This window comes from Acinonyx jubatus, chromosome C1, assembly GCF_027475565.1.
Source record: "Acinonyx jubatus isolate Ajub_Pintada_27869175 chromosome C1, VMU_Ajub_asm_v1.0, whole genome shotgun sequence".
Taxonomy (NCBI): Eukaryota; Metazoa; Chordata; class Mammalia; order Carnivora; family Felidae; genus Acinonyx; species Acinonyx jubatus.
In genome coordinates this window covers 148,772,608-148,798,271 of record NC_069381.1, presented here as the reverse complement: position 1 = coordinate 148,798,271, position 25,664 = coordinate 148,772,608, and the positions used below count along the sequence as shown (strand labels likewise).

At 41.1% G+C, this 25,664-nt stretch overlaps 2 protein-coding genes across 9 annotated transcripts in view; one reads left to right on the top strand and one right to left on the bottom strand.

Moving 5' to 3' along the window:
* Positions 1-14,860, top strand: part of DPP4 (dipeptidyl peptidase 4) — a 75,911-nt gene extending 61,051 nt beyond the window's left edge. The window contains exons 22-26 of the mRNA XM_015082793.3: positions 244-343; positions 2,734-2,798; positions 11,828-11,900; positions 12,163-12,236; positions 13,750-14,860. Of these exons, the coding sequence (XP_014938279.1) occupies positions 244-343; positions 2,734-2,798; positions 11,828-11,900; positions 12,163-12,236; positions 13,750-13,851 (414 nt within the window). The 3' untranslated portion in view covers positions 13,852-14,860. The remainder of the gene's footprint in view (positions 1-243; positions 344-2,733; positions 2,799-11,827; positions 11,901-12,162; positions 12,237-13,749) is intronic.
* A 5,325-nt stretch (positions 14,861-20,185) lies between these two features.
* The window catches only part of SLC4A10 (solute carrier family 4 member 10), a 305,973-nt gene continuing 300,494 nt past the window's right edge, over positions 20,186-25,664 (bottom strand). For all 8 annotated transcript variants that reach the window (XM_053215162.1, XM_027055634.2, XM_027055639.2 and 5 more), the window contains one exon: positions 20,186-22,304. In XM_053215162.1, coding sequence (XP_053071137.1) covers positions 22,238-22,304 — 67 coding nt within the window. In that variant the 3' untranslated portion in view covers positions 20,186-22,237. The remainder of the gene's footprint in view (positions 22,305-25,664) is intronic.

Sequence of the window (25,664 nt, the reverse complement as noted above, 5' to 3'; positions counted from 1 at the left end):
TAGTATCCAGCAAACTTTTGATGCCTTTCCCCCTTAGGCCTATCAAGAAACGGGATGAGGGCTCTGAAAGTGTAGTCTTTAGATATTGTCCAATTAAGGCCAATTTAAGCCCTTCTCTACCATGCTTTCTATCTCTGAAGAGGAACAGTATATAAAGATGTGAGAAATATGGAAACTGTGACTTGCTTACCATATGTCCTGAATTCCTTTACCTCCATAAAAATAACCGTTTCCATTCCTTAGTCATATGGAGGGTACGTAACCTCAATGGTCCTGGGAGCAGGCAGTGGTGTGTTCAAGTGTGGAATAGCCGTGGCGCCTGTCTCACGGTGGGAGTATTATGGTATGTAATTACTATCAGGTACCAAAAGATACGGAATGTTGACCTTAAAATTTTGATGACAAAACCATTCTTTTTTGAGTTTCAATGTTTCTACAGGAAATAAGCTGATTCATCGTAGATGTACTTTATGGATATCTAAAATCAAATGGTCTCCCTTATTCTGCTATTAATATCAAAAGCCTGGGTGATATTATTTGATATCTACACATTTACTTATCAATAAATACTGTTTTCCAAATTTCAAAACATCCCTAATGCTACATTTCTGCAGATAAACCCTTCCTTATCTTTATTCTGCTTTGAATTTGGGGGCTTCACATAATAGCAGAATAAAAGAAGCATGTATTTCTTTTTCTTCCAGGAAAGGTCAGATATAAGTAGGGCTCTTTAGGTGGGAAAAGGAGAACAGGGACAGGGAAATTCCTAGGGGGTTTGTCTTTTTCCCACTGTCTCTAAGTTAATGAAAGCCACTCTAGGATCTCCTTTTCATCATTCAGAAAATAATTATATAAGGCATCATAATTCCCAAGGGGGAGGGAGTGAGCACTGGAACACTAGGTAGGTGGTGAGAAGATGAATTATTTTCCTCACCTCTTCAGACCCCATCTCAAATCCTTTATGTGATAGACTCATTGGTAACAAATATGCTTATTAAATATTTTTGGCCCCAATATATGGTAGTACCAATCTTGTGGAAAGCCCTTTTTTAAAGCCCAAGTCAAGAGATTTATCTTATTAAAGATAAATAAATAATAAATACATAAATAAATAAAATATTGCTATCTTTATGTTAAAAAAATGGAAAGCATAGTTACAACTTAGTCCATATACAAATGGTTTTGTTTTCGTAGAAACCTTTCCTATTTGATGCTAATTGTTCTGTTGCTTAGCCTGTTTTTGGAGACCTCTGGTGGCCAATAAAATAATAGAAGCAATCTTTATGAGTTTAGAAGTCTAATAAGAAGAGAGCTTCATTAAACGTATATGGACCAACCCAACTTTCTAGACATAGGAACATTCTAGAATTCTTACATATGTATTAATTTGAACAATTTTATTGAAAGATCAGATAGAAGGAATACATAAATGGTATTTCAAAGATGTATTTGTAGAAGTTTACAACTGTATTATGCATTTAAAATATACTCATTAAAATTTCAGAACTTTTCACACATGTAAACCTGATTAACATAATAAAAAAGGGTTATTATGTTCTAGGACAAGAAGAACTGAAGTCCTCTGCTGTTTGAGGAAAAATTTATTTTGTTCTTAAAGACTTTTCCCCTCCATCACATGTACAACCTAAATTATTCATATTTAAATGTTAAAATATATGAGCATTTTATGAAGATCTTATATTTTAAAACATCTTTAAAATATTATATTTTCTATATTAGTGTCCTCTAGATATGTAAAATTACGTATAGCCTGTATTCCTTTTAATCAAAATGATAAAATATTGCCATTATTTATTTTGGAGGACAATACTTTGATCTCCATAGGAAAAACATAAAGAACACATGTGGAGTAACTAACACTCATTATCAATATAGTTTTTAAATCTACAGTGCCAGTCATTTAAAAAAGGTTAGAATGTTACCTGAGGTAGTTGTTGTCGTGTGTGTGTGTGTGTGTGTGGGTGTGTGTGTGTTGAGTGTCGTGTATATATTTATGCACCCTGTTTTCAACCATATTTATAGATAAAAGAGCTTACATCATTTCAGCAGATATTAATGTAATCTATTTCACAGTACACAACTGTTACAATACCAAAATTGAGGGCTCACCACAAAATGAGAGAAAACAAATGTTTGACGTGCATTGTGTTGGAGTAACTGACATAATACAGGGAAATCTAGCAAATAAATGATACCTGAATTCTTTGTTTTCATTATAGTGAATTTTAACCTGCCAAAAAAAAATATGATTTAAGTAAGCAACTAGTAAGTGAACATTATAAGCGGTTTCCAAAAGGAAATTAAGGTATATGCTTGTGTCAAGATCAAAAACTCCAGACAGTTGAGGCATTAAGCGACTTTCTAACTTAGATTCTTTGAGAGGATCAGATGATAATGTAAAGAGCCCTTACCTTGTAGCACTTCACATCTGATTTTTCTGCAGATGGATTATTGGTTGGGTTTTAGATCATCTAGTTTGATCTCCCTCTGCCCTCATTGGTTCTGGCTAAGTGTGGAAAAACGTGAGTCTGAGCAGGTGTGTCTGGTTGTATTAACACACCCAATAAAAATGATCTCAAGGAGACACTCCTGAGGGGGATACTGTAGACCTGTGCACAAGTTAAGACATGTGAAAGCACATAAAGTAACTCAATAAAAGGAAGAAACGTTTTATTGCGTGAATTAAGCATTTTGAATTCTTTTTCATCACAGATTCAGTGTATACAGAACGTTACATGGGTTTGCCGACTCCACAAGACAACCTTGACTATTACAAGGTAAGAGATGAGAAACCGGATCCATTTTATAACCTATTTATAAGTTGTTTAAGAACATTTTTAAGTGTATCTATTCTAGAAAATATATATTTTTTATTTCCAACAAAATTCTTGTTAAAAAGAAATAACACAGGTGGTTTAGAGATACTCCAATAGCTTCCCCTACTATATTCTGCATAATTACAGTCTTTATCGTATGCTATATAGGTCACAATATGCATTCATTTGGAAATACAAAGCAACACCAGATAATTACTTTAATTATAAAAATTTCATTTAGAAAACATGTCAAATTCAACATATTCCTTTAGAGCCCAGAAGACTCTCTAAACCTTTAGCTATATATTAAAATGTCTATGGTATTATCATAATTAAGATGTATGTACAAGCCTATGATTTTCTTCTTCATACCAACTATGTACAGTTTGTTCGAACCAGGTTTGGGTAAAACAGGTGATGAGTAGGTACAGTTGGGCAACGCCCTGCAAAGCCCTTGAACCCACATTACTGAATAGCATCCAACATGGCTGGCTGATGGGAGACAAGTGGGCAGGTTGCTCTTCAGACAAGCTGTAGCATTTAGAACGTGGCCCGGAAGCAATGCTCATTGGCAGCGGCCTGTGCTAGTGTGGATGCCATGGCGGAGCCAGAGCACCGTCTCTGGTGCCACACTGGTGTCGCCGGGAGTGCTAGCCTAAGTCTAGGGACCTGTGTGGCACTTGGGCCCTTCCAAAACTTTCCTGAGTCTATCTGTCACGTTTGTTGAAAACGCCAAAACTTGCAGATGACAAAGTAAATCATCTCGTGTTTACATTCTCTGAGGGAAATTCAAAACTCTTCTCAGGACAGTGAATTAAAAAGCAAGAAAAACAAAAAGAGGAGTAAGTTACCAAGATTTCTCATCTGTGCCACAAGTCTCTGTACACGGGCTTCTGAGCAGTATTTGTACGTTTCTGTAAGGTGCCGCCATTGCTATAGATTCTGAATCCGTGTGGTCAAAACACAATAAAACTAAAATGTTGAGTTTTGCAACTTAAGTATACACAGTTTAGTTTTCTCCCTTTGTGCTTTATTTGTGAAGGCTCAAGGCAGAGGCCGTGCAGGGAGGAGCGTGTGGCTGTGTCTGGGCCTGCGTGTGTGTTTTCATCTGTTTTTCGGTCGAGATAGGAAAGTGACGACCTGTAATGTGACATGCACAAATCATCTTCCACTGCAAAGCGGTCCCATTGTCAAGTTGTCCCCATTTCCACTGGTTGTCCCCCCTAATACTTTGGACTCAATTCTTCCCATTCTGTCTCCTCCACATCCGATAAGCTGCTGTAGACATCCTTTCCTTTCTTTGGCACCACTTTGCTGCTGTCACATGACTACCTGCTTTTGTAATAATAACCCAATTGGTGTCCCCTTTGCTTGTCTTTCTACACTCCAGTCTATACCACAAAGAGGTGTGAGATTAATCCTCACATTCTTACATACAACACTTTCATGGATCTTTTGTGTGACTCAACTGAATCCAACCCTCAGTCTTTAACCACGTGGTCAGCCTCCTTCTCACAGTGGTCTAGTTCGCTTGCAATGGTCACTGCTCTCTGAATATTTCTGGACTTTTCCCTGTTCTGTTCTTATGCCTGGAATGTCGTTGCCCCTATATATCCATTTACTAGGAAATCTGTACTCCTCTTCCAGTGGACTGACATCCCCTTTGGCTCTTAGGACGTTTTCTCGTATATCTCGTACTCTTCAGGTTATCTTGAATTCATGGTTATTTTGTAGTCCCTTTTCCCCTCAGCACTATTATTAACTGTTCAAGTCTTTACTGGACATTGTGTTCTTTAGATTACCCAATATGAGCCTGAAAACCTTGCCTGATTTAATGTAAGAACTTTTTGAAGGAAAAAATTCTTACAAAAATTGCATGTCTCCATCACTTCTCTCATTTTCCATCTGGAGTTTTCTTGTCCGTAACTTGACCAGGACGCTTACGGTATGGCGTATTTGCTGGGTTGCTGAAGGGTTTTCCAAAATATCCCAAAGTACTAAAAACTCCTGGAACCGAGGTGTACTGTCCAGGACCCTAACCCTGGCTCTAGAATCTGCTGGATGTTAAGTCAAAAGTTCATTTAAAAAATCCCGTTCTGAACAGTCTTTGAACCTAGAAGCACAGGGTCAAGTCCAAACCCTGACGTCTAGGGAAGTCCACGCCACCTACCCTAACTTCCCTCGACGAACATCAGCCACCAGGGCGTTTCCTCTTGGGCCAGCCCTCCCCCGATAGGATGATGGATTTTAATCTACCATTTCGTCCTGCATCGTTCTCCGGATTTTCCTGTACGCTCCTCGTTCCCACATCGATCCCGCTCTTCCTCACCTCTGCTTGCCCCGAGGTGACCACGTTCATCTCTCCCCTTAGGTGTTCGCTGCATGAGGTCGTCATGTAAATAGAAGTCCCTTCCCACTGCCAATGGCAACACGCGCACACTGGGTGCACAGAGTCACTCTTACACTTCACTGTACAGATGGCACCCGAGGACTGTTTAATCCTTCCACGCCAGGAGTCGAGTTTTCTTGGCACAAAATTCAGTGCTGGCAATGGACACATTAAAACTGCCAGTACCAGGGCGCTAAAGGTTCCCAATGTGTTACTCAGAGGAATGATTTGGGCGGGTGAGAGTTAAGGTGTGTAGGGAAAGTGAGGCAAACGCGTTCACTGAATTGTTTCCACCCTGGTAAGTTGCTTCCTCAGAGTGTGGAGAGCTGAATCTAAGTGCCTATATTTGGTGCACAGCAGGCTTTAGAATAAAGCTGCCCTCCTTTGTTTTTTAAATAAGCCTGTGCTTTTGTCTCTGGCAAGAATACATTCAAAGATTCTATTTTCCTCCGAGGCCCCAGCTGCCCCTCTGGACCCCATCTTTTACTTTTCTTTCCCAGGTTGTTTTTATTTCTCTCTCTCTGCTTCTCTCCCTCCCTCCCTCCTCCCACCCTTTTGGAAAAGACAAAGAAGACAATTCCTTAGAGGCTTTCAGTACCCTGTGCATGTCTGTGGGTCAGAAGGAGATATTTTGAAAATGGTTCCCATTTAGTCTGACCCACGGACTCTCTTCAATACATCCAGGACAGGGAGGACCAAAGTGTGTAATAAGCAAGTCCCTGATCTTTGTTTACATTTGCAGCTAATGAATCATCAATCAGTAGCCAGGATTATTATAGCCTTTATAAGAGAAGACGATTTTTAATTTAAAAAGAATGAGAAAAAGAATTCATTATTAGGTCATTGATAACCCGGATTTGGAAGAATTTAGAGAAATCCACATCACCAAGAGAAGCACATTGTATGAAGTAAAGGTCCTACTTATGATTTAGGAAAGGGAATTTGAGAAACCATTTGTGTACACAAATGGAACAGGTAGGGATGCCATGTATAGTTGTTCAGCTTGTGCACTGCTAAAAGCAGTCTACGCTCCGTTCACTAAGACAGGCACCTCTGGGGCTGCATAGAACCAGAAGGAATTCCTTTTCCTATTCTTACAAAGCTGCCATATAGATTAGCAGACCCTAGGACTAAGGCTCAGACCCAAAGCAGTGATACGAACAGTGACTCCCTAAGACCCTTTGTAGATAATCACCCACCTACTGCCAAGTGGCAAGGCAGGAGCACTTTTAAAGGCAGTGAAGCCTGTGGAGACATCTTTTCACTGAAACAGTTTCAGTCCACAGCAGACCAAAATGGCGACAGATTTGAGCAAAGGACTCAGATAGGCAATGAGAAAACCCTCAGCCCCACTGGCAAAAAAGCAAATCGCAGCTGCAGCCATACCTTGAGGAGTATGTTTCTCACTAACACTGATGAGTGGTCTTTCATATGGTCAGTCATAGGTCTTTTAATCACACCTATTAAAAAAATAACATGTGGTAGACTTTCACTCACCCATTCAAGGTGCCTGGTATTTTAATTGTTCAGAAGTTTATTAACTTGTTGGTGAGATAAAGCATGCACACAAAATTTTCAAAGAGAATTAAAAGAGAGTAGGTAATAAACTATGAACTCAAACATGACAGAGTACCCCCTATGTGTGGAAAAGACCAGCGGCTTCCAAATTGTGATGAGCCCCAGGAATTTTGTAGCTTCCGAGCATATAGGGCAGGGAAAGGAAGTGGCCAAGAAGTTAGGATTTCACCTTTCCCTCCCAAGCCCTCTCAAATGGTGTGCGTTTATGGGGGCGTCCAGTTTCATTTATTTCATTCATTGTTTTCACTCATTCATTCAGTGCTTGCTTCTATGGCCGGACACCCTTCTAAGGTCTTTACGTGGATTATTCTGTTCAGTTCTCCCTCACGTTCTCTGAGATAAGTGCTCTAATTATCTTCCTTTTACTGACACTGAACCTGAGGCACAAAAACGTTACATACATATAGAGACTGAGGGGTGGGAAAGGGTGGGGCACTTATGTGAAGCCAATAAAGAAAGATTTCGGAAATAAAGAGGGAGGCCGCAGACACTCTCCGTAGGTTGCAGAGAGGGACGAGGCAGACAGGGCAGCACACACATGAGTAGCAGGTACAGCTGGTTTCCTGGGGATTTGTGAAGCAGGTTGGAGGAACTGACAGATACCATGGAGGCAGGGCTGTGGGAAGAGCAGGCCAAATGGTGGCCTGTAAGGCAGGACATAGACTAGGGCGGGAATGGATTTATGAGTACGCACAGAGAGAGGCAGAAGATCAAGGGCAAGAGAAATGGGGCCCAAGTCCTGAGCCTTGTTGCCAAGAGAAGAGGGCAGCCTGGAACACACAGAAGGGACTGATTTAACTTGTAGAGGAGATTTATTTTGCATTTTGCTCAAAATTTGATAGGCTTTTGGCAAGTGTATGAAACAGTCATAGATTTGGCAGTCTTCTGCTAGCAGATTTGAAATGTTCAATCCTTAAGAACTGCTGCATCGTTAGGTTATGCAAAACAGGGTGCAATTTTGTAAATATGCCATCTTGTACTGATTTGACATTTGTTCTATTATCCCAGAATATGCCAAAGGGAGAGAGACCTTCAGATTTAAGCCAAACCTTAACTTGTTTGTTGAGTGCTGATAAAATGTTGACTGCTGTGTGATCTTTAAAGAAGCCAGTGTTGCTTGGTGAGGCCTGAGGTAGGGCCCCCTGTCGGGTTGATGGGTTCTCTTTCCTTGGCATCTCATGGATACAGTTGTTTGATAGACGTAAACAACTAAAACATCCGACAGAGCGGGTTGAATTCATTTTTTTTTCTTAACACATTTCTGTGGCCTCTGTTTTCTGTGGCGTTAATGGTGCTTCCCAACTTCCCAAATTAGCATTAGTTCATGCTCTTTACGAGGTTTTGGTTGCAAGCTGGGGAATGCATCGAGGAAGTCGGTATGCCCGTAATAGCTCACCGAGTTGCTGGCTGGCCGTTAGACTAGTGGCTGTTTGCTTTTTCTACAGAAATCTGGAAATGGTGATGAGTTGCTGGCTGGGATGCGAAGGGACATTGGGACATAATGCTAAGGGGAGAGACTTTGGAGTTAGACCTGTACTCAGATTTGACTTCCACCGTTACTAGCAGTATGAGCTTGGAGAGATTACTTGACTTCTCTGAGCCTCAGTTTCCTCATCTGGATAATGGGGATAGTCAAGCCTACCCCACAGGGTTATTGACAGGATTGAATGATACACCTGCACCTGCCGCGAAGTCAGCTTTCAAAATGTGGCAAGTGCCACCGTCATCCTCAGGAAGCAGACTGTCCTTCTGGTTCCTCGATGGCACAAAGGGTAGCTTCAAATTGTCAGAACTTCTGTTTCTTACACTCCTTCCCCGTTCTCATCAGCTCTCTCTTTATTTCAAAAATACAAAGATGTATTTGTTGGAAGGTGACTGAGGAACCAGCATGATCCAACAAGCAGCTACAGATGGTTCTTCTTAGGGCTGAAGGAAAAGCTCCTCACAGAGATGCTGTGGAATCGGCACAGCCACTGGACCAATCCTTCCCACTTCGTTTTGCCAGACTGTTGCTGACAGCGGGGCTCTCCGGAAGTTTCTAGCCTCGGGAGAGTGCCAACCGCACCACCATTGCATCCTCGCCCGTTTATCACTCTGAGCTTCCTTTTTAGTAGCTGGTGATAGACTATTCGGCTTCTAACTTAGTCATCCATTTCCTTTGCTATTTCTGTTGCCATCGATAGGCAAATGGGGATTATCCTATCCCAGTGGGTTAAAATAGCACAATGATATTATTTCTGATCATTAACCACATGTTCAGTGAACATGTCCTCTCTTTCTCTGGCTTGGGGCGAGGCCTTCCACAGGTTCAAGTGTCCCACACAGGGGACAGCCCAGGGTCTGTCTTGATTGAGAAGCCAGGATTCTTGGGTCTAGTAGCGGATGATCCGTGGTGCCAGAGGCGAGGGTGACGCGGCCACGTCCTTGGGGGGGGGGGGGGGAGGGGGAGAAAGGCTCTCTGCAGCCTGAGGGCCTGAAAGCGGGTGTGGGCCTCCAGGCCGCCCGCTCCTGCCCAGCCATCCACCTGGAGCAGGGAGGCCCCTCTTGAGGCTTGTCCCTGGGAGCAGGGGGACCGTGCATGGAAAAGGCACACCTACCTCCCAGTTGCAGGGGAAGCTTTTGTTTTATTTTTCTCTTGCCGCATTAAAGTATTTGTCTTTCTTTCTTTGTAGTGTAATATTGTTAATGTAAAACAATTTGCATCATGACACTTTTATCACAGTTTTCGTCTTTTTCTCAGTATGTTGCATTTCTCACCATGTCTAGTTCATCACAGCTACAGTGTGTACATCACAACATTTATCTTAGGCTCAGGGTTTTACTTGTTTATAAAAATTGTCTTCTTTCAGCCTGTATTCACTCCATTTAAGAAAAAAAAAAAAAAGGCAGCCAGAAACTGTTTTGGTCCAAACTCCAGTAGTTATCACATTCCTTGCTAACTGTCCTGCGTATTTATATGTCTCCTAACTATTACTCCGTGTTTCAATGACATTTCTCAGTTTTATGGCTCGTGGAGGTTGTGGGAGCAGCTTTTGCTGTTCACGCTGCCAAGCCAGGAAGGCCCTGTGGGGGCTCTGGGAGGTGAGGTGAAGTGCCGGGGCTGTCCCTGTGGGTCAGGTCTCGGCGGCGAAGTTGAGCGCGGTGGGTGAGCAGAGCGCTGGATTTCATGGGGGGCTGCTCGAGGTGGAGGCAGCCGCCAGGCATGAGCAGGGCTGGCAGCAAGGATTGCTCAGGGGGACGCCGACGGGAGCGCCAGGGCCTGGGGCTCCCGTTACCGACGGCCGTTCCCTGTTCGCGGGCAGTGTTCAAGTCCCAGCCTCCAGCTCCTCAAGCTTTGAATCCTACTCTGTGCTTCGTTCGGGGAGAGTGATTTCAACCCTTCCCTCTCTGGCGAGAAGAAACCTCTCAGGGCTCCGCATCAGCGGCCTCGTGGGAAAACACGCCTGCCGAGTCTCGCAGGGCTGTGCAGACCAGCTCCCTCTCGCTCAGTTCAGCCTGAGAAGGCGTGGGAACCCAGCGCGAAGGATACCCGTTGTCCTTGCGCGTTACAGATTCCACGACCGTCACTTAACAGCCTGTTTCTCCCTGCTCCTCTGCTGGAAGACCACATCATGAGCTGCTGGGAATTTTAGTGGCCTCAGCCCGGCAAGGCAAGCGAAAGCCTCCGCTGTCAGACCCCGTGCCCAGCGGACACTTCCTACAGGTGTAACCTAGTGCAAGTTGCTCACTTCTGAATTTGGGAGCCTCCATGGAGAAAGGAGGGTTTCTACAGACCTCTTTCACAGGAATGTTGGCAGGATTGAGCAGAGCAGTGTTTTTACAAATATTCCCATTTCACAGAAAACAGGATTCAGGGAGCAGCATGCCTCCAGGTGCACAGCTCACCGATGTTGAAACGGGATAGAACACAAAGCCTCTCACATTAGCCCCATCCCCTTCCTGCCAGACCATCGGGGTTCCCATCAAAAAATACGAAGCTGGTGTTAGCTACAAAGATGTCTGTGGAATACAAACCTTGGCACTCATAACGTTGACTTTGACCTCCCGAGATGCTGAAGACATCGCTGGATGATTTTTGAAGCTACGGGAAGACGACTGGCCCTTCCTCTGTCCGAACCATAAGGAGACAATAGAAGCCAACTCCAGCTCACCCCCCTCCCAAAGGCACTAGGATGTCTGTGTGACACTTGTACCTTCATCCCAGCTTTGTAAACGTCCCCAAACCAAGACGAGATGACCATGAAGGCCCCGCCCCCACCCTAGAAGTCCTGCCTGCCTGAGGCCAGTCTTCAAAAAGCTAACCTCTCAATGTTTTGCCCTCTTTCTCTGGCTGATTTGGGAATGGCTTGATCCAATAGCAGGATTTTCCCTAATACAGAATGAGGCAGATAACAACAACCCACTGATTTTCTGAGGCCACTCTTGATCTTTTTCACCCCTTTCCCCTCCCATATGTTACATTTGCCTAGGCTTGAAACATCTGTTCCAAAAGAGGTAATACTTGCTCCTCATTCATTGCCTAGCAATGTGGACCAAAGTTCATGTGACATATTGCAGAGTATGTTCAGTTGCAAATGCTATGTACAGGCTCTTTGAAATGTAGCATGTATGGCACCATGTGACACATGGTTGCCATGGCAATACACTTTTTGGCTGAACTACAGCATAAGCCCATGGAACATACATTGCTAATATGAGACTCTGCCCTGTGCTAATGCATAGGACACAGCCAATCTGGGATCTGGGACTCAAGGGGTTTTGCCTGCAGCCCTGGTGGCAGGTGCCCTCTGCCTGCGTGTGCAGGGAAGATGTGACATCCTCCCTTTCCAGTCCTGTCTCCCAGGCACAGGGCATGCTGTGCATTCTGCCATGCATGGAGACAGCATTTGCTTAAATATCGGTTTGCTATATTTTGTATCAAAGGGGGCCCCAGCTGAAAACATTTTATTTTGTAAACTGAAGTGAAAAATCAGTTTATGGCAGATCTTTTTTTGAATAATGACATTCTTTTTCCCAATTCCAGAATTCAACAGTCATGAGCAGAGCTGAAAATTTTAAACAAGTTGAGTACCTCCTTATTCATGGAACAGCAGATGGTGAGTTTCAGTTAATTAGACTTTTTAGTATCACAGACAGGTTTGCAATTTCACTACTGACAAAACAAAAGCATGAGGGGCAAGACTGTTACATTTACTTCAATAAAACAGTGTTGCTTTCCACAACTCACTTGTCTTGGGCTAAATGGGATGCTAAGTCCTAGAACTTCAAATAGTCCCTTTCTTCTTGTGCCTTTCCCACCCTTCCTATCAGAAAAGGAGCTGCTATTAGTTACTTTATGATTCCTTTCTCTCTCTGCAGATAACGTTCACTTTCAGCAGTCAGCTCAGATCTCCAAAGCCCTGGTGGATGCCGGAGTGGATTTCCAAGCAATGGTACAGCAAAACTTGGTGGAAACGGAGGGAACTTGCTGGTGGGGTCTAGTTGCCCCTCTCTGGGCTCCTTCTCCTCAAGCAGCCCCAGGACACAGGGACAGAATTAAAAGGGTTTTTATTTTTCCAATAAGAAGCTGGAAGTGATATCCTTAAAGCCATAGGCAGAGTAGTGTTCGATACTATTAGAGACTTGGGGGTTGAGAAGCACAATATTGCATATCTGGGGAGTGTCAAAACACTGCTCTCCTATCCATGTGGTTGTTCAGTCTCTCCCTGTTTTGATTCAAAAGTAATCACTTAGTAAATGTGTGGCAGACTAATTCTAAAGTGGAACCAGCATGATAATAGCTCAGCTCCAGTATGGAAATCCACTTCTGTCTAGGATGTATTACTAGCCATTCTAACACCAGTGGGACATTAATAATCAGCACGGCTGCGTTACCTTTTGTTGAACAGCCACAGGTGATGAACAGTTAGGCTTGTTTTGTGGAGTTGGAAATGGCTAGGGCTGTTGTTGCCTATATAGAAGGATGCTTCTAGATATTAAGTGAAATTCATTTTCTGCAATAGACCTTTTCAGGTCAAGAAGGAAAAAGAGACTGTGTGTGTATATAACCAACGTATAAATATGTATGTATGTGTGTATATTTATATGTACGTGTATGTGTGTGTTACACTAAATATTTTTGTGCAAATCACTTTCTTGCCTGCATCCACTAGAAAACCTGCTTTCCCTCACTGTCTTCTCACACACACACCCTTTGCTCTGTGATCAGTTCAAAGGGTGCCCACCATATGGGAGTGGAGCAGTTATTTGATACCAAAAACAAACAAATGAAAAAAACAAACCCCAAACCTGGTATATATCTTTTGGGTCAGATTCTTTTAGGAGGTCGAGGTTTATTTGTCTACTATTCAAAGAAGAGACACGATGCTTTAATTAGGCAATTTTTTAAAGTTCATTTATGTCTCCATACTCTATGGTTGCCCAGTAGTGACTTCCCACTTATTTAATGTAGGATGAATTGATAAATTTTTGCCTCGGGTCAGCTCTTTCATAAATAGCAGACACACAGATAGAAAATTCCAGTGAAAAATCAAAGTGTGTTTGCAGATAATACATTTGACTTCTGACCTCCTGTTAAACATATATGAAATATTGAAATAGATTTTCTAGCTCCTTGGTAACATAGGAGTGCATACGAGTGCTTTTAACAAACTCATTTATTCTAATATCGTTTCTCTCACTACAGTGTAGGAGTAATCTGACACTTGATAACAATTAAAACTAGTGTGCTTAGTGGGGTAAACATTCTTTCCTATGCATGAGGTGGTTCTGGGGCCTTTGAGCCAGATCTTAAAATGGACTTGGATAGTTTCATTAGAACATGTGTATATCCTTAAAATAATGTTTTAATTCTATGTATGCTTGTTGAGAGCTTATTTGAATTATTTTTTTTACAAAAAAGGAGACAACTGGCTTCCTACTTCTGACCTTTTTCTTCCTCCGCAGTGGTATACGGACGAAGACCATGGAATTGCCAGCGGCCCAGCCCACCAACACATATACACTCACATGAGCCACTTCATAAAACAATGCTTCTCTTTACCTTAGCACCTCAAACGGCTTGCCAAACCTCATTGAAAGCCATTTTTGTTCTGTCTCAAAGCTGCACTGTTATGATGATCGTGGAAAAAAAAGTACACGCAAATCGAGAAATTCAGCGTTACTCTTGTTCCCAAATCTCATATCTATAACCCTAAGAAGGGACTTCTGTCTTCACGACAGATTATTACCTTCCGCAAGTTTGAAGTATTCCGTCTGTTTCTGTTTATTATTTAAAATCATTACCACATCAGTTGCTGAAACAACTAGGAGTTGTTCGTATGGGAGCTCTGCATAGGTTCCCTGGGAAGCGTTCATCTTTTTCTAACTGGACCAGCCCATGCGTGCTCTCTTCTTTAAAGGGAACGCAGTGATGTCCCTGAAGCGGGGGTGAGAGAGGGAGGGTTAGGGAAAGAAGTGAGGAGGCATGGCTGGGAAGTCAAGTCTGAGCCCAATGACCCGACCAGACTACGGTCAGCAACTCTTGGAGGAGAGCTGTTCACAGCTAGATGGGCACGGTTTTCTGAGAAAGATTATTTAACCAGTCTCAGGAAATCATAAATGCAAGCACCGACTTCTAAGTAAAACCACAGCAGTTGAATAGACTCCAAAGAAATGAGAAGGAAACTGGCAACAAAGCAAGGCCCGCAGGTGCTGGTTATGGCTACAGGTGCTACGAAAGCACAGCAAGGGTGAGGGGAAAGTACTGCCAACGGGCTTCATAAAATACTGATGTTTCCTGCTGAGGGAGGCAGCCTGGAACTGAGATGTGAGCACATCAGCTTGCCCTGTTAAAAGATGAAAATATTTGTATCACATATTCTAACTTGAAGGAGTCCTTGCATCAGTTTTTCTCATGTCATTTCTCTGAGTGTCTTAATTAAAAGGGGATTTTAACTTCCTTGGACTTGTTTTTAAAAACCGAAAATAAACCGCAAAGTGATGTATTATTATTCCCGTTCTACATCCTGTGGAATTTCTCCTGGTCGTCGAATAAATGTTCCTTCATTTTTTCAGAGGTAATGCATTTTGTGTCTTGAATGAGACCTAAACCACACTGGCATATGGACACGCTTATCCAGAAAGGCTCTTGTTTATTTTGCTTGTTATCCCAGACTGCCTTGTAAACATGGAGAGAGTTCAGTTTTTGTTAAAAAAAAAAAAAAGCCAGATACATAAAAATGTGTTAAATTAAGCAGTTCATAGGGTTTTTATGTAATACATATATAATTTCTGTTATCACACACACATATATAGCATTTGAAAAACCCAAATAATTTTTATTTTTTATGTAATTTATAATTTTATTCCAGGAAACTACGATGACGCTCATATTATAGAAACAAATAACATCAACAATATCATCTCAGTATAGGTTAAGAAAAAATTCAGTTACTTAAGGGTTGAATTATTTGTGGCTGACACATCTATATTAATGAAAGCATAGATTTCAGATGCTGAATTTAGCCTAACAGATAACTGAGGAAATGTGATTTTTGTTCCGTTACCTGCAAAATGGCCTCATTTTAAAAAAATTGATTTTATGAACTCAGACTTAGCTTCAGACCATTTGCTGGAAAAAGTTATCTCAGAGTGAGCTCCAGCATAAAAATCTAAAAGTAGAAGAAATGGAAAAAATCTATCAATTCAACATAAGACCAGTGAGTCACACATAGGAATGGACAGAGGGTTGTGAAATTCAGCTTCAGTTGTACTTCGGGACCATGTCATTGAAGAGCTTCACCTTAAGTCTCAAACCCCACTCACCCATTAGAGACATAAATTGACCTTCAAACCTATAAAGCCCCTGTCATAATTCTATTTCTTAATAGAGTTCAATCATCATGAGTGGGCCAATCCCTGCAGAGTTCTATATCTAGAAACAGTAGTCATAGATCATATGTCCACACCCTGTACTGAATTAATAGTCACAAAAACAAGTAGAAATTCTTTTAATTGAAACCAAATATTGTGCAAGATCAGATGTTGTACAGATATTCAGACCATTTGGCAATATCAGATGTTAACATCAGATATTGCACAATCTCAGATATTTTACAGAAATCAGTAAGACTATTTTATACAATAGGTGTTATATAGTATCAGATACTACACAGATATTAAGACCCCTGTGTAACATCTGATATAGTACAACAGTAGTTTCTAAACATGTTAAATGTTTTCTCTGGCGCTCAGAAGGAATAAAAAACTCTAGCATGTATCTTTCATATAATGAGGGTTACAAAAGTTTAAGTAGATTTCATTTGGCCCTCCTAGGGCAAGAGTTACTCTCCAATAAGAGTTTTAAATTGGCTTATGGGAAAAGAAGGTAAAGACGTTGACAAAGAACTTAGAGATAAACTTCATCTGAGGCTAAGCTGGAGACACACAGAAACGAAGTGCAGTACCAAAATGTGAAGACTTGCCTGCCATTGACAGTTGCGGCCTCAGCAGGTGCACGGATGCTAAGATTCCTATCACACACAACCTGTTGGAGCTCAGCAGTGCCCAGGAGCAGCACATACACCAAAGGAAAGGAGCGATAGTCACATCTCTTCTACAGATCCAGAGTTTGCTTTTACTTTTTGCTCAAGATTTTTAGGAAGTCACTTGAAAATTATGGACATTTTTGGAAACCTTGCTAAAAAGGATGATATACCTCCATGCCTTCGCAAACAGAAGGCATAGATCAGTTCATCCTCTAAAGCCACCACCATAAAGATCAATTATCACGTCAGGCTGTATGTTATGTCATTCCAGGCATTTTCGGCTGTATGTCATTCCAGGCATTTTCTTTCTTATTCACAGGTGGTCACTGAAGCTACCAATGCTACTACTTGGTATTTGCTGCTTTTGAGCTAAGTTGACATGAGAATTGCAATTTATAAAACTACTAGATTTGCACAATATTTAAGATGCACTAAGTTCTAAATGAAAAACATACCAAAACACAATGATGGCTTTTTTCATAAAGAGAATTTTGTTGTCAACTTTGTGGTTCTTTCAGCAGTGTCCGAGATCCTTTTTACACACATCCTCAATGGTCTGCAGTGTGTATTCAGTATGTCTGAGGTATATAGGTGATTGAGAATGAGAGACGAAAGTAAGTAATAAAGCATACCATCACTGCCCATAAGAAAAGCTCAGAGCAAGGTATTAGTAAGACCAATGTCGTGCTCAGTATAAATTTATCATCTTTCCGCATGTCACCTGTGACAATACTAACATTTAAACCTGAGAACTGGAATTAATAGAAAAAAGTAATTTCCCCACTGCTAAATTGAGAAGGGTATCTTCTCTAGTGTTACGGACTTTAAACTTCCACAAGCTCAACGAAATTTGTTATTCTTCATAATCTTTCAGCTGAACAGTTCATCCCAATTTTGTCAGATTATTTGAAACACGTATCTGGTGAGAAGCTGACCCATCAAATAACCAAAACCCTGATTATTTCATGAAGCTTCTCCTCTCCAAGTCATGATACTTGTGACTTGTGAGCAAAGAATTTCATCGGGCAAGTTTTGTTTCCAGTGTTAATCACAAAAATATGAGTCACAAAGAAAGTGTAACATACTGAGAAGAAATATTACTCATCTTAACTTGATTCTGGTTGCGTGACCTGGAAGGAGTACCTTGTTAAGGAGGGCGGCAGTCGCTCCTCGCCTCCTGCTGGAGACTCAGTGCACTGCAGCCTGGATAAGGTGGACATGGGTTAGAATCTCCGCAGCACCACTCAAGCGAGAAACATTTTCAAGAGCGCTAGTCTCTTTGAACCCCAGTTTCTTAATTTGAAAGAAGTACAAAAACACCTACTTCACAGAATTTTTGCCTTGCTGTGAAGATTTGTGCATACACTATGCCGGCATTGTATCCATGCGGGCACCCTCAACCCCCACCCTTCCCCTCCTCCTATTCACGGCTATTGAGCTTTTTATCTTGGTTTATGACTCCACGGATGACTCCATAGATTACACAGTTCCCCACCTTAGGTGTCTGTGTCTACAGGTGCTGGGTATACAAAGATGTTCAGTAAGCATTCGCTTTTGCTTCTTTCTATACTGCCATACCGGCGAGAGTCTTTTCTTGGATCTTTAATGCATTCTTAATAAGATGAGCAGCAGCATTTTGTGATATATTTTACTTAGGATTCTGTCCGCAGCCTTTCCCAGCTGGAGAAAAATCCGAACACAGACCTAGGCTCTGGAAAGTTACAAAGAAGGGATAAAACGCTATTCCTAATTTTTAAGGAACTTATAAACAAATGGAAAGAATAAGTCACATGGCAGAAATCTAGAACTACACACACCAGAAGCAAGAGAATCTACGTACAAAGCTAAGACCGTGGTAAGAACTATGAGATGAGCGGAATGAAAATGTGGGCGGGGAAAGGTGGTTTCTGGATTCATACGGGCTGCCATTGGCTGAATTTTGTACTACACCTACATTTCTTTCATAGTCTCAAGATTACTATTGATACCTTTTCAGAACTTTTTTTTTTTCAGATACAACACAAAACATATCATATAAAGGAATGTTCTACATGAAAACATTTATAGTAAAACTATTGTATTTGGAGTTACCTGCATACCTAAGGAGTATGCTTCAGCCTGTTGGGTTTCAGTCACAATAAAAGTTTAGAGACTACTCACAGAGCGGTTGCTTCGAGCCTCGCAGTCATCCTGGATCCCTAAGGAAATGACTCCACTTTGTCCCCCACTATAGTCGACTTCCACTGCGCTGCTAGACTCATCTTTCCAAAAATCCATGCCTCTCCATTACTCAAAACTTTTAATGGACAGCGGGCAAAGATCATAATATACAATTTAACATCATTTTATAATAGAAGTGATCAACATCTATTTCTACCTTTTCTCACAGGTCTTCATTACTCTCCTAACACTCCACCATCCTGGGCTGTTTGCTTGGTTCCAAATATGCCACACATCAAATATGTCAGGCTCCGGTTACACCGTATAGCTTTACTTTTTTATTTCATTTTTATTTCAATACTGGCATGTGTTTGAGAATCTTTGCAGCTCTTGGAGTAGGTTTCCTTCCCTATTTCCATCCTAATTCATATGCTACCTCTTATATAACATTTTCCTCAAACTCTGCCCTACTCAAAGTTCCATCTTTAAGTTATTCTCTGCTTTCATTATGCAGCCAACTCAGTACATACCGCATTGTGCTCTAGCTATGTGTCTACCGTGCCCTTGGAAGCAAGGACCACAGTTCTCTTTTCAAAGTTCCAGGTCAAAAGTAGTGGCCAGTACACCAACAGAAGCTGAACTGGAGTTGTATCAGTGAGCTGCAGCTTTCTGAGGAAAACAACCAAAGAGATCTCAAAAATAAAGTAAGCAATCCTTGAACACTGGGCTTCTTCGAGGGGACTGATTACAAGTAATCTTTCCCAATGGAAATTTAGACAATCATATATCCAAATCGCTCTCACACAATTTTCAAATGCTTGTAAATCTCATTTCCTTTCACCTGATGAATATATGAGATAGTTTATTAGAACATTTGGGTAGCAATCTTGAAACAATAGTAAAATAATCAGGTGACCAGGAGTGAACAGCTACCGCTAAGCAGGAACAGAGGTAGATCAGTACAGATAGAAAAAAAAAAAAAAAATGAGCCACACTTTTAAGAGCCAAGAAAAATCCTAAAAGATCTAGATCTAGGGATTGTGTTGAAATAGAAGTGGCTTGTGAATTGTCAGTGGAGAGTTTCTATCAAGCTATGAATTTAAACTACACACCAAGGAGATATTCAGATTAAATTTAGGGAAAAACTTCCCAGTATCAAAGGCTGTTAAATGGTAGCAATTATAAAGTATACTCACGAGTCAAGAGAAAAATACTAAAGTACATTCGAGTTCTGAATGTAATTACTTCTATAACATACTGGCAGACGGCTACAAAAGAAAAATAGTCCCATCTGACCCATTGTAACAGGGAGGAGAGAAATTTTAGGAAATGCTTTTCCCATGGTGTGTGTGTGTGTGTGTGTGTGTGTGTGAGGGGGGTAAAAACCAAAGTTTATGGAGTTCTAATAATGGGAAAGCCTACCAAAGACCTTGGAAGGTTTTACTAGTCTGGGAGCAATGCCATTTGCACCCAATTCATTGCTTTCTGGAAAAATGAAGAGATATATCCTACTATAGCTCTCATAATATTCTGTTCATAAGGTTCAAATTGAACACTCTTGAAATATCTGCATCACCAAATTTTCTTCACAGGGGTGTTTAAACTTAAATATTACGTTCAAACAATCAAAATGTTCTACATCGATTTACTGACTAACACTAAGGAGAAAAAAGACAAGACACTTTGCATCACAATTTAAAATGTGCAAGGAAATTAATTAGGATAAATATTTATTTCCACATAACATTTCTTAGTTGTGAAAAACACAATATCCTAGTCACATTTACACATTACTTGAACTTTGCAATAAATTACATTCAAGATATTCAGTAATTTTGACCAGGAATCTGAGGAGATTAGGAGGAAATATATAACACTACATTTTTTTCTTATATTTTATATGATTTCAAAATATTAGGATTGACATAGAGCATTAAAATTCACACGAGAACAAAATAACTATAAAAATACTCAGAAATACAGAATTTCATTGGATATGATTGCTTATTCAAATAAGTGATCATGTGAAGGTCTAAATTCACTATGATCATTTGTAACAGAATGGTTATTAATGTATTAAAACACTAGGAGGCTGCTTTTAGGACTGACTGGCATGCACAGCTAGTCTAAATCATAAAACAATGGGAATGTTTACAATGTAGTATCTGTATTATAAAACACACAAAGGCAACACATTTGGAATGGAAAATTTCTGTGTTTTTCCTTGGCATTTATAAACACAGATTTTATTAACTGCAAATTATCTGTATATGTTTTTAGGTTTATGTTCCGTAAAAGAGATGGCTCCTCAAAAGACTGTGAGAGGAATTTTCAGAAAGTATCAAAATGTTGAACCTAATGGAAGCTTTGTTGGGTTTTTTAAATTTCCCTCACAAGCTTAATCACAAGAGGATTTTTTTTTCACTGTTCATATGCAGTTATACACAAAATATGTAATTAATAGTTTGGAAAAGCCACAGGGCTCTGAATTATTGTAAAATAGAACACCGCAGATTATAAGGTTGGTGATCACTGGTGATTCTTAGGAAACAAGAGCACTATAAGACTCCATCTTTATTAACTTCACATTCATCTAAAAAGAAATGAAATACTGTATTTTTAGTAATGCTCGGAAATTCTTAACTTTGCTTCCTCTTGTACAAGCTCAGTAAAAATGGATTCTTTCAGACGGACTGAAATATCTACAGAACCCTCTCAAACAGAATCTGAAATTTTCATTTAAAAGATTATTTTTCTACAACATGCATTCAATTAAAAAGTGGAAAAGAGCTTTGCAGAAGGAAAAAATTACAGTTGGAGACCTGTCAGCCTAACATTAGAACATGATTCAGAAGCAGCATTAAGCAGTACGTGACCTTTAGCAGCAGAGTAACTGGGGAGTGAAATTTCACGTACGAGGATTCACCATGTGGCCTTCCACGAGTGTGTATAATAGATTTATTTGGAAAACATTTGTTTTTAATGGGAGAGAAATTTAACAGCATATTTCTGATAAAGATTTATACTGAAAATCTCACAAAACTTACAAAGTTTTCCGGAAGTATTTGACACAAGCCTAGTATTTGATGGTGTAATCACAACTTGAATCACTAACCGACCACTACTTGACTCCTTGCATTAGTTTCTGATTCTTTTAAACAAGTTGTGAACAGGTTCTATGTATTTTTTCAAATGACTTTAAGTGTTAGTTAGATATATAAACTCTTATGTATTAAATGTATCGTAATAAATCAAGGAAATGCATAAATACAATTATTAAAAAATGTTTCCAAACAAACTTTTTGATTGGGGTCTTCTGAAAGAAGTCACTAACGCTAAGCTATAAAAAAATAAAAAGAAGTAAGACTACCTTTCAAAATTCTTCTGAATGAAATGACCAGGTAGCTTCAGGTCACTAAAGTAGGAAAATACAAACTAGGTAAATATGACATCTCTTTAAGAAAGCTATTGCTCTCATAAAACCAACGATGAGAATCCAGTGTTTACAAATGTCTAACATACAGCAAGGAGCACACAGATTCTTGCATTAGCTATTGTATATGCTCACAAGGGTATCTCACTGTTCAGAAGTTTAAACACAGAAATGAAACAAATTATTGCACTACTTACAGTGTGAAGGTGGATTTGGGATGAGAGACAGAATTTACAATACATGATCAAAGCAGTTTTATTAATAATTGTGGTGCTCTTCTCATATATATGTAAAAAATAAATTGAAGATCAAGTCATAGACAAGTCTCCCTGTCAACACCTTTCCCTGAGTCCGCTTTCTTCTCTTTTCGGCTTTCAGTGCTACAGGGGGAAGAAAAGGAGAGATGTATTACTGCGATCCAGCACGGAGACTGTGAGGTCTGCTTGCTCAGACACAAAACCCATCAGCCCCAAAGTACCACATGGGCCCTTAGCATTGCTCTTTCATGCTGCGAAGCATAGCTAGATAGCAACAATTACAACCCCCTGCACTCAGTGAGATGGAAACCAAGAACTGCAGAAAGGGAGAAATTCAAACAACAGTAACTAAAACACAAAAATCAGACATTTTTAAACAGGTCCAAAAGCATGCAAGATTAATACCATGGTCCTCATTTGGGCAAAGGAATTACTGCTAATTGTTGAAAATGCCAGTCCTGCCCCCGTCTGAAGAAAGCACTGACATCATAATGACACCAAAGGGATGTCACGGTAGGTATTTCAGGGCTCGCTCGAGTGGCTCATCCTTTGTGCACAGACTGGATCCTGATTTTTGGTGAGAACTATGTCATGGTCTGTTGGAAAGACACATCTCCGCTGTCGTCGGGGAGGCAGTCACCCCACACGCTGCCCTCCACACACCTGCGCAGACTGACCGTCACCCTGTCCATCAGAGGAACAATATTTTACCTCACTGCTTCTGTAATGAACTCATTCCCAAGTGACTTCTGTTCTTTTGTCTGCTATCCAATTAACCTTATCAGCGGGCAAGCTGGTAACAAAACTCTACCACTTCTGTCTTCGTGGGGTATTTTTTTGGTATTTTCCCAAAGATCACTTTTCCTACTCTCATGTTGACAGTTTTCATGGAAAACTCAAACAGTGTGCTCACGTGCGAGAAGCTCACAGCAAGAATACAGGCTTCGGGGCAGGGGCGGGGGGTGCACAGAATGGCTTACTCCCCAGTGACCCCCAGCACAGGGCAGCGTCACCCCCACCTGGGGCCTCTCCTGTCCCTCCCTGCCACTGATACAAGGGGTGAGTGGCAACTGGCCTCTGGGGCCCCGAGCTGGAAGAACCCACACACTTTCACTGGCCACTTCTTCCCTTAACCTAAATTTATGAGACAGTTGACAGTGGGGAAACCCTTGGTTTTAGAACTCTTCTCCAAGTAATAAAGCGACAGTTAAAGCCTCCTCCCCACCCCACCCCCCCTTTCTATGCGGCCTCCTGCGCAGCTCTCTTAGTGGTCAACAACTTAGACACATTCTACGAGTGTGTTTTTCAAATTGCTTTTCCTCCAATTCAAGCTCGAAACAGCCCTTCTCAGTTGTCACCACCACCCGGCACCATCAGGTAAGAAGTGCTGCAGCTTCTGCCGTCCGTGGCACGCTGCCAGCCCTGCGAGCTGGTGTGAGCGAGCGTCTATGGCACCCGGGTTTATGCCTGCCACACTTCTCAGCACGCACTACTTACAGGTCAGAGCAAAGCAACTTTTCTCCCTTGTCTTTTCTCCTTCCACAAGAAGAGATGACAGTGTGCACATGATGTGTTGAGAGCCTTAACTCTGTATTTTTAACTCCTCTATCTGCATGACTCACTTCCTTCTACTTTAAGTGCCTTTCATATGACAAGTGGCTGCTATCCTACTTTTCAAATTAACTTTTCCTTGGGCTTTACCTGGCTCCTCGTCTCTTCTCTTCTGCCAGACAAAGCCAGTGAAAAAGGGAAGGCATGGGGCAGCGGAGGAAGCCTGGACTTGGAACTGGAAGGTTAGGTTCAGTTTCCGGAAGCCAAGAAGGAACTCTGTGACCTCGGACTAGTTGTTTAATCTCTCTGCGGCTTGGTTTCCTCATCTGTAAATTTGAACTATATGAGTCCCCAAATTCTCTGGTAGTTCGAAGGCCAGGATTCTGAAGCTGGCATTCTCAATCGCAGTGGGGCCCTATCTTTTGAAAGATAGACTACAAGAGCCCATCTGTAGGAGACCCTAGGGATGCAGACACACTGGCACGGTTCCTGTGTGCATAATGCTAAGTTCCATAAGATTTTTATAAATGAGCACATTCCCAGTGGCACTATTAGTCACAAAGTGGTGAGAAAAGATTCAGAATGTTGACTTAATTCACAGATAATGCTTCTTCCTGATGTCCTGCTTTGGTCCTACTGGTTGTTTGGTTACAAAACAATAACCGATTAAATGATCAGGGCTTTTTTCCCTCTCTAAAACTGGTGGTTTTGGTGTCAGATTTCAACAAACTTATAAAGCAGAAATTTTATAACCAGCTCAAAACTTCTATGAAAAATATTATTGACTTGAACCCATCTTCTTACTGTATGCCTATTACTGTCTTTATTTCCTTGTTACATTCATTTTTCACAATTCCAATAAGTTCTAAACTTTCATTGTAATAAATATACATATTTACTAAATATGTAGCACATCTATGATGTGCTATTGCAATAGATACATATTACATAGCTGTTGGGTACCAGGTACTCTGCAAAGACCAAGGGATACAAGAGAGATGAGACAGTGCCCTGCCCCTGGAGGAGTCACATTTTAAAATCTAAAGAAATAATATTTCAGGAGAGAGCAGAACATGACCAGCTACCTTCATGCTGCCAACTAGTGATCTATGAAACTGTTATGTTTCGATCACACCAAAATAGTTGTTGCAAACAACATTTACCAAGAAGTCATGACAGGGCACAGGCCTAGGAAATCACAGCAAAGGAGGAGAATCCAGGATAGAAGAAGGTGGTGGAAGTGGGCGGCCAGAGGGGAGCAGAGAAGATGGTCCCAGAGCCTAGCCTCTGCCACCAAGGCAACACCAAGCACTGTTTTTCCTAATGTTGCCAGGTACCTTCCCAAGAAACGTCAATCTCGGTGTCAGTTGTTCGCCTATTCTGATGCAATGTGTGGTTTTTAATGAGACCTATTTCTGCCAATCCAGTTCAAGAAGCCACAGAGGACCTTGTCACATGTATGCACAGCACTGTTGAACAAGGATCAAATTAGACATCCTGCAGATGTGGTCAAATTTTCAGTGAGTTCTGATATCCTTCTTTCAATCAGGCAAGATAAAATATTGTTGACAACGAACAGTGGATGAAATGATGGATAAAATACAAGTGCTATTCCCAACTGCACTGTGGAAAAGTATCTAAGCTTCTCTAATAGGCATACAGGACCAATAGCAAGGGACAGGATGGAGAATAAGGAGAGGGGCCGTGTCAAAAACTGCAAGGAAGCCAACTTAGGCCTCAAGAGATACAGACCCTGGTAAATGGGTCTTTAGGTTTGGGTTTAGTTTAGTTTAGTTTTATGCACCAAGAGATACTCTAGTAGGAACAACACTGTTAGAGTTCTTGATCATCAGATTTCAATACCTTCAACAGACACACCATGAAAAAGCAATGGCTTTGGGAGGGTATTGTTGTTATTAGTGTTGGTGGTTT